The sequence below is a fragment of the Dermacentor andersoni genome, chromosome 7 (genome assembly GCF_023375885.2).
Source record: "Dermacentor andersoni chromosome 7, qqDerAnde1_hic_scaffold, whole genome shotgun sequence".
Taxonomy (NCBI): domain Eukaryota; kingdom Metazoa; phylum Arthropoda; class Arachnida; order Ixodida; family Ixodidae; genus Dermacentor; species Dermacentor andersoni.
The window spans coordinates 111,500,112-111,516,787 of NC_092820.1; the positions used below are offsets into that span (position 1 = coordinate 111,500,112).

The 16,676-nt window shown below is 45.4% G+C and overlaps 1 protein-coding gene and 1 long non-coding RNA gene across 5 annotated transcripts in view; one reads left to right on the top strand and one right to left on the bottom strand.

The window, feature by feature from the left end:
* LOC126534628 (acyl-CoA:lysophosphatidylglycerol acyltransferase 1-like) overlaps positions 1-16,676 on the top strand; it is a 156,196-nt gene that overhangs the window by 131,787 nt on the left and 7,733 nt on the right. For all 4 annotated transcript variants that reach the window (XM_050181897.3, XM_050181898.3, XM_050181900.3 and 1 more), the window contains exons 5-6: positions 8,655-8,770; positions 14,854-15,017. In XM_050181897.3, the coding sequence (XP_050037854.1) occupies positions 8,655-8,770; positions 14,854-15,017 (280 nt within the window). The remainder of the gene's footprint in view (positions 1-8,654; positions 8,771-14,853; positions 15,018-16,676) is intronic.
* The window catches only part of LOC129385657 (uncharacterized), a 29,268-nt gene continuing 23,906 nt past the window's right edge, over positions 11,315-16,676 (bottom strand). The window contains exons 2-3 of the long non-coding RNA XR_008613144.2: positions 12,489-12,700; positions 11,315-11,482 (exon numbers count right to left, since the gene is read on the bottom strand). This is a non-coding gene — a long non-coding RNA (uncharacterized lncRNA). The remainder of the gene's footprint in view (positions 11,483-12,488; positions 12,701-16,676) is intronic.

Genomic DNA, 16,676 nt, shown 5'->3' on the forward strand with positions numbered 1-16,676 from the left:
CAGCCATCTGGGACACTTTGCTCTTGTGTGCCGAATGCAGTCATGTCCCACTGGTAGCAAAATATATCGCGAGCTCTCGAATAAAAAATGGTGGCTGCACTTGCAGTTTCGAAATTGCAGGTGATTGGAGCCGGGCATCGTTTTGAAAGGGCTATGCGTCGCCACATTTCGTTCTTTAGATGGATATTTCTGCCGGGGTTGTATCGGGAACAAAATGGCACTAGACGTCTGGTTTTCACACCAAAGTGCTGCCAGATTGTAACTTTGTGAAGTATAGCTTCAGTGCGGTTAATTTTTGATCATTCTTAAGGGCGAGTTCATATATGACAAACTGCTGATGTAACAACCACTTCTTGGAGAATTATTGAGCTCGTTATAAACGGTCCGACTCTTTTCTAAAATTTCAAATGACATTAAATATTGTATTTCTAATATTCTTATTGATTCAAAAACTAGCTATTTGAACATTGCTGAATATTCGGTTTGATACAAATATTCTAAACAAATGAAATATATTGCTGACTGTGCGAAAACAAACACGGTCCTTAGTCTTTGGTTCTGTCTAATCTAAGGCAGTTGTTGTGTCTTGTTATTCAATTCTCAGATGTTGTGCTGAATTTTGTTGTAATTTCGTGCTGCTGGGCGAAATTTTGCCTGTAAAGTGCGCTTATCCTCTGAAAGACAAACCTATGCAGGAAAGCCAGCCTCTTAGCAAAGGGGCTTGGGATTGCAGACAGCGAAGGTACACTTATGGGCACGTTCACAGTGAGAAACTTTCTGTAGTGTGAGGAGCTGTGTAATAGTCTGCGACAAAGTGGGTGCATTCATACCAAATCTCTTGTCATGCACGACGAAATGCTTGTTGCCACCCGCCAACTCTCATGAAATATGCTGAACGTGGCCAGGTCACCTCTCGCAGGTTTGTTCCAAATTTATGCTTAGTGCAATAGTGTTTCATATGTGTATATACAAAAGAAAACAAAATATGCTGCACCTAATGATCGTAGACATTATATTCCGTGGGCAAATACAGTAATGCGCCTCCATAAAAATCGTGAATCGCACTCGCATCGCGTCTTGCTCCATGCCATTTTAGCATTGCAAACACTCGCACTGTAGCCTCTGTAGCTACAATGAAGGTATGCTAGCCAGCAACACTTGTTGCCGTCCCGCAGCTACGGTGCATCGTTCCCACAGCTACGGTGCATGTACGACTGTACTGCCTGTCTCGATTGTTTGCTTCATTGGGCAAGCTGTCGTTAGCACTCACCAGTTGCATTGCACCACACTTAAATATGTACAGCGCCGGCGTTCTTACATCACAGAAAAACGAGTTTTGCAACGGAAAACACAAAAAATGTCCCACTAGAGCTACACTCAGTTTTTACCGGTTCATACGTTCTGAGAAAACAAGATTTTTTGGGACCAACATTCAGTGCATCGCCAAGCTTTCCCAGCTGCTAGATCCCATGCAAACAAGAAAATGCGCTAGTTGCGCGTGGGCAAGAATGTATAGCGGCCTGCCGCAGCAGCTTCACCACAATACTCTTTTCCCCTTTTCGTGGGAAAACGGCGCCGCACACTGAGTTTCCCATTTCGGTACCGGCAAATCGTCTCCGGGGGTCATATCACACGGCATTCACAGCTATCACCGCGATTCCTCTTGCGATAAGCATCTTCACCTATCTGTTTCACAGCAAGTGGTACTGTCGGAAGTGCAGCGCACTCTTTTAGTAGGCGATAATCCAAACACGCCACCGTTCCCTGCTGCAGGTGGCACGATGTGGGCATCACGTTTCGCTCTGGCGGAATCCGGCGTTGCCTGCCAGCTCGATTTCATTTCAGTTTTCCATCACCCTCCTAAAACACCACGCAATGGGAAAACAACAAAATGCACCTCAGGCCGCTGAAGCACCACCAGATCGATGCGCGTCGGCATCTCGTGCCGCAACGATCCGCGCGGCGCTTCGCATTACGTAGATGTCAGCAATAGTGGAGTCTGTCACATTTTTTTGAGTCACTTCGAATCGCACGTTTTTCCGATTAGTGCATTTTTTCTCGCCATTTTTTCCAAAATGTATGAACGAGGTTCTACTGTACTCGCAGTGAAAGCCCATTCGGCTTGTACCAACATGGGAAACACACACATACACACACATATGCTTAATCCACAGCTATAGTAATTAATTAATTTATTTATCATACCCTCAGGGCCATTACGGCATTATAGAGGGGAGTGGTTACAAGTAAAACGGGTAAATTCAACAAACAGGAGTTACTTGTGCAGAAAATTATGTATATAAATATGTATAAACAAAACTATTTAACAAATGGCACCTAGATATACAATGTTAGCTAAGGCATTTGTGAGTACAGGTTGAACAATATGAAAAAAAATAGGTTCCTAGTTATACAGTGCTAGCTATGGCATTCTTGAATAATTGGTGATCTGCGATAGTGGCTATCGAGGCGGGGAGGTGATTCCACTCATTGGAAGTGCGTGGTACAAATGACTGCAAAAAAGCGTTGGATCTGCAAAATGAAATGCTGACCTAATGAATGTGGTCTAGTCTGGGTGATACATACGGAGGCGGAGAAATAAGTTTGTTGCGTAGCAGCTGGTGATGAAATAATTTATGAGAAAGGCACAAACGGAACAATTTTCTACGTGATGATAAGGACGGTAGGTTAAGACTAGATTTCATGGCACTGATACTCGCGGTTCTATTATAGTTCGAAAGAATGAAAGGAGTAGAGTTATTCTGAACCATTTCCAGTGAGTGTATTAGGTTTACTTGACCTGGATCCCAGATTGAAGCAGCATACTCAAGTTTAGGTCGTATTAGAGTTTTATAGAGGATTAATTTTAAGGAGGAAGGTGCTTTGGAAAAGTTGCGTTGTAAGTAACCTAGCATTCTGTTAGCGTTACTTATTATATGGGTGATGTGGGTATTCCAAGTAAGATCAGAGGTGATGTGAAGGCCAAGGTACTTGTAAGTTGTTACCAATTCTAATGGAGCGTTGTTAAGGAAGTACACAGGTGGTTCACTCGTAGTTCGAGATACACGCATGAATTTACACTTGTTAACATTTAGTTCCATTAACCATGAATTGCACCATGCAGAAACGGCGTTAAGGTCAGCTTGAAGCCTGGTAACATCCTCGTCGTGAGTTATTTCGGTGTAAATTACGCAGTTAAATGCACTTAAGGTCCATGTAGTACACAGTACACTTGTCCTGGAGACGTCTCTTGACACAAAGCACAGCACAAATGGACAAAACACCAGATAATACATGACAAACACCATGGCAAACATGACCGGCCATGTCTGTGGCATTTCCGAAATAGCTAGCCAGGTGTTTACAAGCGAGAGCAGCTTCTGCTCCTATCTCCTCCTTTCTCCCGAAAGCCCACACTCTGATTGGCGTGCAACAAGCAATGCTTTTCCATCGGTCACCAAAATTGGTCTGAACCCGATTGGTATGACGAAGGCTTTTTTGGGTGGGTGCCAATGTTTTCGCCGATTGGAAATTTTTTCGGTGTGAACAAGGCATTAAAGCACGAGGGGATGGGGGCCACTGCGAAAAATAATTCAACTGCAATGAGAATGCTCTCGAGGAGTATAGGTCTAATGAACTGATCCTCGGCAGCGATGCCCATCCATGTGGCCTCACTATTTCACTATGCAACTATGTCAGCTCCATGCTGTATGCCCATGTCATGCCTTCATGCAGTGTATCGCATAACTTTTACCAGGATAGTGAAATGGCCACTCCACTACTGCATTATGTGCCAGAGCAAGATCTGGAACTTGTAGTGCAGCTCTCACAATGCCTGCGCACATTATGGTATGCTAAAAGGCACTATTTTATATGATTATGGAGGCATTGCATATGCCCTCTTGGATTTATCTTCAAAACGTCTTTTGCATGCAATCAAAGGTGCTCCCTGCCGTCGTTCTGTACTGTAATGTAGTGTACCTAGCATTATATCAGTGGGCTATATTCTTGTGAGTGCAGTACTTAGGCTACAGGGAGTCGTTCAGATGTCTTGCGCTGAAGAAAAACAGAAGGGGCTTGTTGCACAGACTGGGCTGCAAACGTCCTGTTTGAATGTGGCACAAAAGATAGGGAAAAGAAAAAGACGGTGTTCTTACAGTTCTTTTCCAAGTAATGGTCACAGCAAATGGTACAGCGCGACTTTGTCTCAGTTGGGTGTGAGTGCAGTTTTTTTGCTTGCTCGTTTGTTACTTTTGCAGCGCCACCCCCAGTCCTGAGCTTATTGCTTGACAGCCAATCCTATGAGTGGCAGCTGGCACCAGGTCAAATGCCTCCAAGTCTATGGCCATTTAATGCTGTATAATAAGGCATGGGGTAGCCAGAACAGACAGCTACTAGTGGGAATTACTCAGTTTTACAAGTTAACATTGGTCATATGCACAATTAGTTAGTATAGCAGTTTCTCGTCTAATATTTAACCGCTCACAATGTATTTTCGATGTTCCAGCATGTTGACATGTTAACTTGCTAATAAATGCATGTGTAAATCATTATTTGATATTCGATTCGACATTCGAAGCTAGGTACTTGTACCAAAAAATTTGAGTATTCTCACTCCTATCAAAAAAGCTTTTCACCGCATTGTTGTATGCATGTACACTTACATGTGAACAGGTCAGTCACCATCATAAGCTGTCACTGTATACAGGCAGAAGCACAATTGTTGCTTCCTCAAAATCTTCATTCCCTGCCAACTTTGTAGTGAAGTTCAGAGCACCTTGGGGCAGTTTCGACTTTCTATTCCGTTGTCACTGTTTGGTATTTCCCTTGGTCTTTTTCTGGCCCTCGTTGGCACAGAGAGCAAGGGCGAAGTTGATGTCATTTGCAGCTGCTTGACAATATTGAGAGATGAAAAAAAATTGAAACGAGAGATGGCAGCATCAGTCGAGACACTGTCACTATGTCACACGTTACGCCTATTACAATGCACTTGACGTACGAGATGCAACGAGTGGACAGCCGAATGAGGGCTTGTCAGTTTAGATTGTCGCATGGTTTGAATGAATTGACAGCTGATTGCCTAGGCTAGAAAAATAGCTTCCTTTTGCCTCTTCTCTGGTAACCATAAACGCCAGACCATTCTCGGAGTACTTTATACTCTGTGTCCTTGGCGCCACCCGAGATGTGCTACGCTAGCAGTACGGGCCAAGATACAGTTTCTGCACAGAACAGGACTGGGCTGAAAACTGTGACTCAAGAGCATGTTGCTTGTCAACGACCGACATTCAGCGAAAAAGGCAACAGGGCAGCGTCGGCAGCGTTGCTTGCGCTCGCTTTTCACTCGGAGGAAGCTCACGAGCCAGACTGGATTCTGCGCTGGGCCATGCTCCCCACTTATTCCCCCTTGTTTATGTCTATCACCGCTTGCGTGCTTGCCTAATTGCTGCCGCTTTGTTGTGGCCTCACGCAGCAGCAGCAGCAGCAGTGAGCCAGGAGTCGAGTCTTATTTTTCCCCCCTCTCATTTAGGATGCTGTCAGTGATGTTATCAACGTCACCTTGAGCAAGATGCTCGGCACTTTTGAGCAGGCACAATCAGCCCACACGCTGTGACCAGGAGAAACCAGTATACGAGTCCACAATGTTTCAGCGAGAACACGGCTTGATAAGGACAGTCGCTTCATGTTCACGTGACAGTGAAGTGTAAATGCCACATCACTCTGGGCTTGTAACTCGGCTAAAGGCGAAACAATTGCACGTTTCTGCAGTTTAGTTTTGGTTTTCGAAGTGAAATTGTCTGGAATTTCTTACGATGCAGAAAGTAGCAGCGTCAGTTTTTTTTGTGCGTCTGGGACCAGTTATGCTCGGATGACTGGCTTAGAAATTGTGCGTTAGGGTCAGTTGTCTCGACTCAGTGGCATTCACGTATGTTTTATTAGCACAGTGACAGTGAATGAATTAATTCTGGGGTTTTACGTGCCAAAACCACAATTTGATTGAGACACGCCGTAGTGGGAGACTCCATAATAATTTTTACCACTGGGGTATCTTTAACATGCCCCCAATGGGCATGGGAAATGGGTTTTTGCAGTGCCAGTAATGTTGTTTCTCATAGACACCGACGTGTCCGGTGCTGATGCACGTAAAGTGTCTGAGAATATATTACTCGCGACCAGCATATTGGAAAGGCTTTATATACTCAATGTGCAGCCAGCAGGCTTCTACTTTTGCAATTTTGCTTACATAGAAATTCCGCTTATCTCCAAATTCCTTGCGACTGTTGGATCTTCGAGTTAATGGGTTTTAATGTACTTTCTTTCTCCCAGTCAGGTTAGTGCTTGCTTCATATTTGGCCTGGAAATTGAAGTTAGGCGTTGCTCTCTCACATCATAACTGTTCCGGTTTGTCCATTTCTAGAAATTACCAGCCTCGCCGCTGTAAACACACCAAGAGCACAAAAGGTGATGTGATGAATTACACGACGAGTAATCTCGATGAGCTGATGAGCCTTGCACGTGCACAAGTTTAATCTCCTAAATCTGCAGAGCATGGCTTAGGGCATAACTTGTAGAAGAGATTTACGGAAGTGAAATGCATTTATGGGTGGAACGAGTCTGGTAGCATCATTCAGCGCTTAATAGACTTTGCAGAAGCAGTCTGGTAAGATTGATGCTTGAAAAGGTCACGTCGTACCTCGTTGATGCAACCTCGTGTACTGTAGTACGCACGTTTCGCGCCGGACTTCTCTGCACAATGCATCAGTGTTGTAAATCGCAGCTCATTTGTGAGAGGCAACTTCTAACAAATTTGTGGTCAAATAGTGCTTTGTGGCACAGGTTTTACTCCAGAAAATACTGACGATTCCTTTCCATTGGCATTTCTGGTCATTGGAGTTAGTTGCCTTTCTTTTTGCTCCGTGGTCTGACTACTGTTCAAACGTGACATAAACAAGTGAACTGCTCCCTTTAGGATCACACAAAAACAGCCATTCACATAATGCAAGAGCTTCAGGGTTGGCCTGAACTGAGGGAAGGCAAAATCTTGTACTGCCTTCATCACTAAATTAGCTGCTATGGTCAGTATCGAGGCTCTTGTAGCAGTTCTGGGAAGGTGTTTGGAGATCTTCTGCTCAACTGTAAAAACACGTTTGTGACAAGTTGAATTCTAGCAGCCTGTGGGTGAATCAAAAGGGAGCCTTTGGGTAGCATCAAATCTGATTACAGGGCAGCCCTACAGACCCTTACTTCCGTGTCGCGCTTCTGAATGCTGACTTTACGCCAAAGTTCCCCAATAAATCAATCAATCTATTATTTTCAAAAGAAGTCCAAGATCCTGCAGGCCAAGAAAGGTTGCAAACCACATGAGGGTACCCGAGGGCCTGCATACATGGCAGTGATTTCATATGCCAGATGTGTACAAAAGTACACTAATGCATTACGACAGTGGAGGAATTCCTTTGAAATTATGAACATAGAAATGAAAAAAAAAAATGTCTTCTCCTTCGGTTATGCCAATGAAGACATGAAGACATTTCTCATTTCATTACTGCTTTTGAAGAAGACCGTCTGTCAAGTCATACCACCTAACCTGACCTGCCATTTTTCTTTGTGCCCACCCCCCTCATGCAATATCCCAATTCCCAGGACTTTTGAGGTAGTATTTCTGATTTGTGCCTCTTAGGGAACTTACTCGTATAAGAGATGTGCATAACCACTATGTCACAGATGTGTTAAAATAGCAGTTTTTCTCCAAGAGTTAAGTATGTTCTGGAAACCATTTGGAAGTACATTTTAAAAGTATACTCTGCAATTTCGTTTAAAGAATAATCCCCAAAAATGCAGAACCCTGTGTGTAAGTTATCAGCTGCCAAACAGTTGTGCTTTCTTAGGCATGAGCCAAGACAACCTCTTCCTTGGTGCTGTCATGTTTGTTTTGCTCTACATAATGGTTCAATGTCAGCACTAATCATCAAGCTTGCGTATACATAGTTCCTGTTTCAAAAGTTTTCATTGTATCACGACAGTGTTGTCTGTTCTGCCTCCTTAACATGTGTTTGCTATGCTGCACAAATGCTGAGAATGCCGTACGTGAAACAGTCAAAGGTCATATTAAAAATTGTCGAAATGTGGCTTTCTTCCTCTTTGCACCCTGCGTGCCTCACGTGGTGAAGTGACCAACCCATACTGCGGGCAACTCTTACTCTCGTACTGTGACTTCGTTTGCGTACTATACACAATCACGCTGTCTCTTTGGCTCGCCTCCCCCATCGGTCCCCTGCAAGGAAGTGGTGACAGTGAGGCAGCTCCAAATACAGGCCTTCCCCAACCTGCACATTCTTCACCTCGGCTGCGCTACACAATGTCCAGGTACCAGCTCCGGCTGCTGCCCCACCCCCATGATGTCACCCCCATTATGTCACGGTGGAATGCGCAACTGCCTGCTTTCCTCTCCTTCCCTTGATCCTTCAGCCCCACTGCACTAGCGCGCAGTGAAGCGATGCCCTCGACAACGGGCCTCTTGAGGTCTGCTGCGCCCTGATCTAGCAGGCGTGGGATGCTGCAGGAATCGTCGTAGCAGCCCTGGACTAGGGGGCCCTTTCCGTAATCCTTGGACTAATCAGTAGAGGTGTTTATCTCTTCCGCTCTCCTCCTTGCAGGTATGCCAGGGCCAATGGCTACCCCATCCTGGAGCACGTGACACTGCCGCGTGTGGGCGCTATGAAGACAGTCCTCGAGTCACTCACGGCAGAGAACCTCGCCAAGACTCACAAGGGTGAGAAAGATCACGCTGCTAATCGGGCAACTCTTGGCACTGAGCAAGAAATAAATGTGCTCAGAAGGAAGCCCCTTCTGCTTAGCAGTTGAATGTGTTTTACGGTGGCAGTATGCTGTGCGAGTACCATGTTTACTCAATTCTACTGCACCCTCAATTGTAAAGTAGGCATAATTTTCACTGCCAGAAATGATGAATGAAATGCCTCAGATATTCCATTCACCAGTTTTTCATGGTAAGAAAGAGAGTTGTAGCAATTTGTTCCTACTTGAAAAAACATAATTTATTCTATCTGAACTACAATGGACAAGGTGTCATTCATCATCACTGTCAGATGCCTCCTTTTCACTCTCAAGAGTGCCAGAGTGCGCACTTTATGGCATTTCACATACCGCATTTCTTAAACACTTTGCAGCCCCCCCCCCCTTTCTTTACAGTGAAGCTGTTAGCCTCTTGGTGGTCGGCATTTTTCGTGTCTGCGTCTGTTATCAAAAATGTGGGCTGATCCCAGCGGCACTGCAAGATCAGGAGTATTGGCTCGTACCCACATGTAAGGCAGAGGCTTCAAGCAATCGGCAAAGTCAAGTGACTAGCGCATACATTATTTGGAATCATGCATACAACATACATAACACCATACGCTTCAATAAAGTACAAACCTAAAACAGTAATCCGAAGCACATAATTGATGATAAGGTGTTCTTGATAACAATGCAAAGCATACAGCGCTCCCCGCATAAGTTTCCTGGTAAAGATTATTGCTGCACAAGCTACCATGCCGACAGCAGCTTCCGGCGGGGGGAGTGACATCTGTAGTTATTCGTACATAAAAGAACCAGCCTAGTAACCGATTTCAAGGTTGTTGGAGCACCGCTATGGGTGGTGGCGTGCTGTCAAAATTACCATTACCCCATTTATTAATACCATTACTCTAAAGAAACAAAGCATTGCGTAACTCCCTCAGCAGTTGTAGTAGTGGTTTTCAACAGCTTCGCTGAACATTGCCTTTCAAAAGGCAAGGATGGCAAGTCAATTTTGTTTAACCTGCTGTGGTAGCTTAGTGGCCTTGGCATTGCACTGCTGAGCTCAAGGTGGCAAGTTCGGCCCCGACCGTGGTGGCCGAATTTCGATGGGGGCAAAATGCAAAATCACTCGTGTACCTAAATTTAGGTGTACATTAAAGAACCCCAGGCTGTCGAAACTTATCTGGTGTCCTCCAGTACAGCGTGCCTCATAATCGGATCGTGATTTTAGAACCCAGAATTTATTATTATTTGTTAACCTTGCAGACCATGGCAGCCTAACCAACTTGTGGCATGGACACAGAGCTACTGCAGCTCCTATAGCAGGGGCGTTGTTTTGGACGCTGTCAAATTTAGCAGGGTTGTTGGCATTTTGAGCCAATCAGAGAAGGGGCAGCTGCCCCTCGAGGTAATCAGAGATCACCAGACGACAAGTTTGGAAACATTCTGGAATTTGATAGCGTCCAGAGTAGCACTCTTACAGCAACGTATGGGTTGGATTAAATTGCAGAAATTTTTAATGCCATTGATAACATTTTCTCACTGTTGCAGTCTTGGTTTCGTACTCAAATCTAATGCAACTCTAATTTTTTTAGTAACTTTCTTATGAAAGAAAAGTGCACATTAGAAACAAATAAATATGGCAGTTGGAGATATTTATTTAACGCCGAGCCATTCTTTTGATAAGCTTCTCACTTAATGCCTTTTCTTTGCTTTTACTATTCATCACACGATTCCCCTTAGACTTCAATATAAAGACTCAGTAATCGAGAGTTTTGAAACCAGCGAGAAATATTTAGGTAATATAAGCAAGCTCTTGGAACTTCCAGTGCTCAGCCCTAGTCATAAATTTAAACAGAATTCTTCCAAAATGCTGTGGCCAAAGTGACAAGATCGTATTAGCCTGATGCACCGCAGACTGCTTCTTTATGAAAAAAACAACAGAACACAATAAGTTGCCCAGTGCGGTTATGCTTCTTTTTTACAACTTAATATGTTCCTGAAAATTGGATCTTGTGGCACCAACGTTCAGTACGTCACCAAACGGTGATCATACAATATGATATACCATATGTGTTTGTCAGAGCTTGTGGTGTAGTTTCATTAGAAGCGCACTGCACGCTTTTAATAGGCGATGACGCAAACGCACAGCGATTCACTGCCACGTGCGCACAAAACGACTATCCTGTTTCGTTCTCGTGGCACCACTTTCCAGCGTTGCCCACCAGCTCGATTTCGTTTCGGTTTCCCGTCGGTGCTAAAACACTATGCCATAGGAAATCAACAAAAAGCATGTCTCGGGGCCCCACCAGCTCGACGCGCGTCAGCATCTCATGCAGCAACGATTCTCGCCGAGTGGGCACGTCAAAAGATTTCTGCCGAAATGCCCTGTTTGAAGAAGCTGCTAGTGCCAGCCGATTTTGAGGAGTGCTCAAAAGTAAGCTTGCAGAAGCAGCCCTAACAACAGTGTGCGTCTCGAGTTGCACGGTCCTCACCAGCTCTGCATGCATCGGGCGTCGCGTGCATTGCCACTTCGTGTCGATGTTAGCTGCAGTTGAGTCTGCCAATCTTTATTGAGTTCCGATCGCACATTTTCCCGCTTAGTATGTTCTTTTCTTGTGCTTCTTCAGAATGTATGGAAGAGGTTCTACAGTAGAGCCAGGCAGAGATGATCAGCTGTTGAAGAAACCTAGAACAGAGATGACCAGTGACTCATGCAGTAAATTGGAAGGGAAAGAAAATGTCAACTCTTCTGCCAGCTTATTTGTCAAGTAACCCTCAATCCTCAGGTTACAGAAAACTATACCTTCGACGCTTCTTTCTAAATATATGACATGGAAGTCATTTTTTGTGGCTTCCCCAGTGCTGAATTCCAGGAGGTTTGTTGCACTTAAAATAAAGAGTTGGTCTATAGGCTCTAGAGTGCAGACTGCGTTATGTAGGTCATTGATATGTTAATGAAAGTTGTTGAAATTCACAAAATAAAGAAAGGAAGGAACTGTGCCATGAAGTTTAGAACTTTGTAACTTAGTAATAAAAAAAAGTCACAATTCCGTATGCTCCACCTATTGAGCCATATGAAGTGGACAAAATTGGTGTACTATTACGCACCCTTCAGAAATCTACCACTATCATATATGTGAGCAGGGATTTTGGGAAACCTGTGTAATCCAAGTGATAATTTCCCATGCAAGCTGTAAACTCGTATTATCAGATTTTTCCACTTCAGATGTTCTAACAGATTCAATTTACATAACTGCGATATCTGGTTCCGATGCGTAGTCACAAATTTGTAGTTATTGTACTACAATTTCTTGGCAACTTGCTAATTTGCGGCAATTTTTAAGAAACGTGAAGGCCCTAGACAAAGGTTCTGCTTTCTACAGTCTAGAAATTCAGCCGCCTTAACTGCAACAAACTTCATTCAGATCAGTTCAGAAGTGGTCTAATAAAAGTGGTTCTGAATTTCACTTATATTTAAATATTGAAATCAGAGCTCAGGTAAAGCGTTCTTTTTAATGTCTGTGATGAAAAGAAAAAAGAATTTCAACATTTGTACAGTCTTCAGTGACTTAAGATCACAAGACAGTGAACAGCTGTCTAGATCACTTCAGATCATTTAACCGTGTTTCTAGCTTACGAATACCTTGTGTACCCTTTGTAATGTGACAAGGAGCAAGGGTTTTGAAGTTTACCGGGGCTTTCTGCGAGCATGAGGTCCCCTGAGTTGCACGGTGAGGTGTCAAAGCAGTTTTGCATGGCTTAGTTTTCACCGAGTGAATCAGCGATCTCCATTGCTCTGTGACCACTGCAATCATTGTGCACTCGTCATGATTGGATTCCACGAAGCTGGTCGCATAGTCACAGTGATAGACTTGATTGTGGACAGGGTCCTTTTCTTTCCTCCCTGCATTTGGAATATACAGTGGAACCTCGTTCACATGTTCTTGAAAAAAACACGAGAAAAAACATACTAAACAAGAACACGTGCGATCCGAAGTGACTAAAAAATTTGACAGACTCAGCTGTTCTTGAAATCTATGTAATGCAAAGCATCGCGTGAATCGTTGTGGCATGAGACACCGACGCGTGTTGAGCTGGTGGTGCTCCGGCGTCCTGAGACGTGTTTTGTTGTTTTCCTATCGTGTGTTGTTTTAAGAGGGCGATGGGAAACTTAGACGAAATCGGGCTGGTGGTCGACGCCGGATGCCACCGAAGGGAAATGTGATGCCCACATTGCGCCACCTGCAGCAGGGAATCGTGGCGCATTTGTATTATCGTCTACTAAAAGCATGCAGTATGCTACGAATGGGCACTACGCACCACGCGATGTAGAACAGATAGGTGAAGATGCTTATCGCAATAGGTTTGGCAGCGACAGCTGTGAATTCAGCATGTGATGACCAGGGTGGAGATTTGCTGGTGCCAGTATGTGAAACTGGAATAAGAAACTCATGCGTTTTCTTGTGTACATGGTACCTAGTGGCCGGGAAATGTATCGTACAATCGCAGTTTGGTGACGTACTGAACGTTGGGGCCGAGAAATCGTGTTATCCAAGAATGTATCAACTGGTAAAAAATGAGCGTAACACTATTTTCTACTGTATTACCACAGGTTAACATACGGCGCAGAAACTTCGGAGTTTACAAAAAAGATCAAGAACAAGTTAAGGACCACGTAAAGAGTGATGGAACGAAAGAGTAGCAGATTCACCTGAATGTCGCATCATCGCTTGCAATAGAAAATTAGTGGACAGCTATACAAAGTAGGAGTAGTATTGTTATCGGCTGTATAAACTTGTAAATAGAGGCATACCAACTAAATTAGCAAGAAAGGCATTACGCCTGCACAAGCAAACATGAACATATCTCACTCGATGACCACGGAAATTCGTTGCGAAAATTCTGGAGTGAGGAAGCACGGCAGCAGCAGCGAGCGAATTGACCTTCGTGCCGCGTCTCGCATCAACGTGAACTAAGCCGTGAAAGGACACTGCACGGCAGACTCATTCCCTGTCGCGGATGGCTTTCAAAATATAGCGACCCAGACTGCCTGGGCTGCCCGGCGCACTTCCTCCCCGCTTCCCTCACTTGCGCGCGCGATATTGAGCCACGATCGCCAGCTCACCCTCGCACGCTTTCACTTGCACATACAGCATACGATGTGTGGCAACGATTTTCTCGCCCTTGGACTTCATACGGAACCTCATGGTAATGGAAGAAATGCGCCTGGAGTGTCCATGTAATTTTTCTATCGCAATAAAATGTTAGGCATAACGTTAAGAAACGGGAAGAGAGAAGTGTAGATCAGAGAGCAAGCGGGGATAGCCGATATTCTAGTTTATATTAAGAGAAAAAAATGGAGCTATGCAGGTCATGTAATGTGTAGGTTAGATAAACGGTGGAAGATTAGAGTTACAGAATGGGTGCCAAGGGAGGAGAAGTGCTGTCGTGGACAGCAGAGAAGTAGGTGGGGTGATGAAATCGGGCAGTATGCGGGTGCAAGTTGGAATTGGCTAGTGCAAGACAGGAGTAATTGGAGACCGCTGCCAGAGGCCTTCATCCTGCAGTGGGCATGAAAATAGGCTGATGATGATGATGATGATGTCCGCAGGTTATCGCATCGGTGCTCTTTTGCACCACAGCTGTGGTGTAAGGAATCCTAAATGTCCAACATTTTTAAAGACTGGGAAGCACGACAACTCTTATTCTCTATTTAAATTAAATAAGCAACATTTTCTCTGGTGTGTATGTTTTCTGGTCCGTTTTTTTTTTTTTTTTTTGTAGCAATAAAGGCACCAATGCTTTGTGAGCAGGGGGCAACCTTGTGCATCGCTCCGCTGTCTGTGGAAGCTGTCAACGAAAATTGCTGTGCGACAATAGTGTTTTTGTTTGCCCCAGTTGCTGCTTGCAAAAAAGGCGTTGAGAGGTTTCAAGACGCGGACTAGAAAGTCGACAGCATTGGCCCTGACTGCGGCATTGGCAGCTGCTTGCTGTAAAGCAGCAGGGAATGCCAATCGTCACGAATGAACTGTGTGTTCTGTTTGCGTTGGCGTGCAGGAGAGGAACCACTCAAGTGGGTGGTGGACATCACTGTTGGCTACCCGGACATGGGCAAGCCCCTGGACCTGTTCATCATCTCGGGCGGTTTCCGCAAGCAGTGCGTCGTCCACATGCACTACCGGCGTTTTCCCATTGCAGAAGTGCCCATCGATGACTCGGAGGTGAGAGCAGCGTTGGCTTCCAGCGTTCTGTCATGTCCACTCCGTCCCCGCGGCTGATGGTGTCGCCCGCAGTGAGATGGCGCTGTCGTGAAAAGCGCGGGCAGCGTGGAGCGAATGCTTTGTCTGCCTCTCGCTACAGCGCCACCTCTGGCACTCAAGACTACACAACCTCCAGCGCTAAACATGCAGGAAGACGGCGCAGGATGCCACACCATCTCAGCTTACCCAGTCTATGCATACGTGGCAGATTACCTCTGAAACAGGGCGCGCATGCTGCCTCTGTGCTCAGCCACGCTGATAGCCGTGGACAGCCACAGCCGTGTTCGAAAAAGGAGAAGCTTGCCAACACAGAAGCACGCCGCATTCGCAGCTGTCGCTGCCAACCCTATTGCCATAAGCGTCTTCACCTATCTGTTTCACAGCGTGTGGGACTGTTGGAAGTGTACTGCATACTTTTAGTTGGCAGTAATCCTAATGTGCAGCCATTCTCTGCTGGAGGCGGCGCAATGTAAGCATCACGTTTCACTGTGGTGGCATCTGGCGTCGCCCACCAGCTCCGTTTCGTTTCGGATTCTTGTCACCATCTGAAAACGCTACACAGCAGGAAAACAAAATACGTTGCGGGCCTCCGGAGCCCCACCATTATAGCGTGCATCGATGTCTCGTAGGCCTAGTCGCTGGCCAGGCTCTGATGTTTGCGAGTTCTGATCAGTGCTGCTACTAGTGTGCATTGAAGAAAGAGCCCACAAGCCACGCCTCTCGACTAGAGTCTTGGGGGGCTATTCTGTAAGGGTCCACCTAGTGTACTGTCCATTTTGGCCGCTGCTGATTGGGTGCAGCTGTACGAGAGAGGAGGAGACGAGAGGCCCTACCCAATCAGCAGCGGCCGAAATGGACAGTCCACTAGGTGGACTCTTACAGAATACCCCCCTTGGTGTCTGAGTGTAGCAGGTATGGGAAGCCGCTCGGACACTCACACAAAACGTGGAGGTTATCTGGGAAGCTGTCGGGGAAGAGACCTGACCTGCACGTAGCGTTGATTGTGGTAGACTATAGTGGGTGTGTTTGCATGGTTCCTCAATAGCACCGCCTCTATCCTAGTTTATTGCCTTTGCAGTTCTGCTACTTTCAGGTGGATGACAAGTTCTCCTTTCATAAAGCTTCACCAATCACTGTTCACATTAGAGAGTTCTAGCTGGGAATTAGTGCACTTTGCTAACATTTCAGTCGCTCGGGCACTGCAAAGAACTGCGTTGATGTTGCATTTTTGGACAGGCACACACCCCAGAGACAAGAGCAACGCGTAGTCAGCTTGGCTGCAAAACAACAGAGAAGCCAAGTTGGCACATGTTCTGCCCTAGGGCTATGGCAGCGATGCGAGAACAATGTTCTGCTGCTGGCGTAAGTGTTGTGTGCACACACGCACTTGCATTACTGGTAAGCGGCCGTGTGTAAATTGTAAGTTTACATGGGCGTGAGGATAGCAGACGGTAAAAACTTGGCTAAAGCTGACTGTAGTCACTGGCCAGTAACACGGACACCGATAGTTCCAACGTGCTTAATTTATTAGGACAGCTCTGTGGCAACGCGACTAGCGCCATGGGATTAATGTATAAGGACGACCGAAATTGCCGACACCTTACAACGCACCATGCAGTA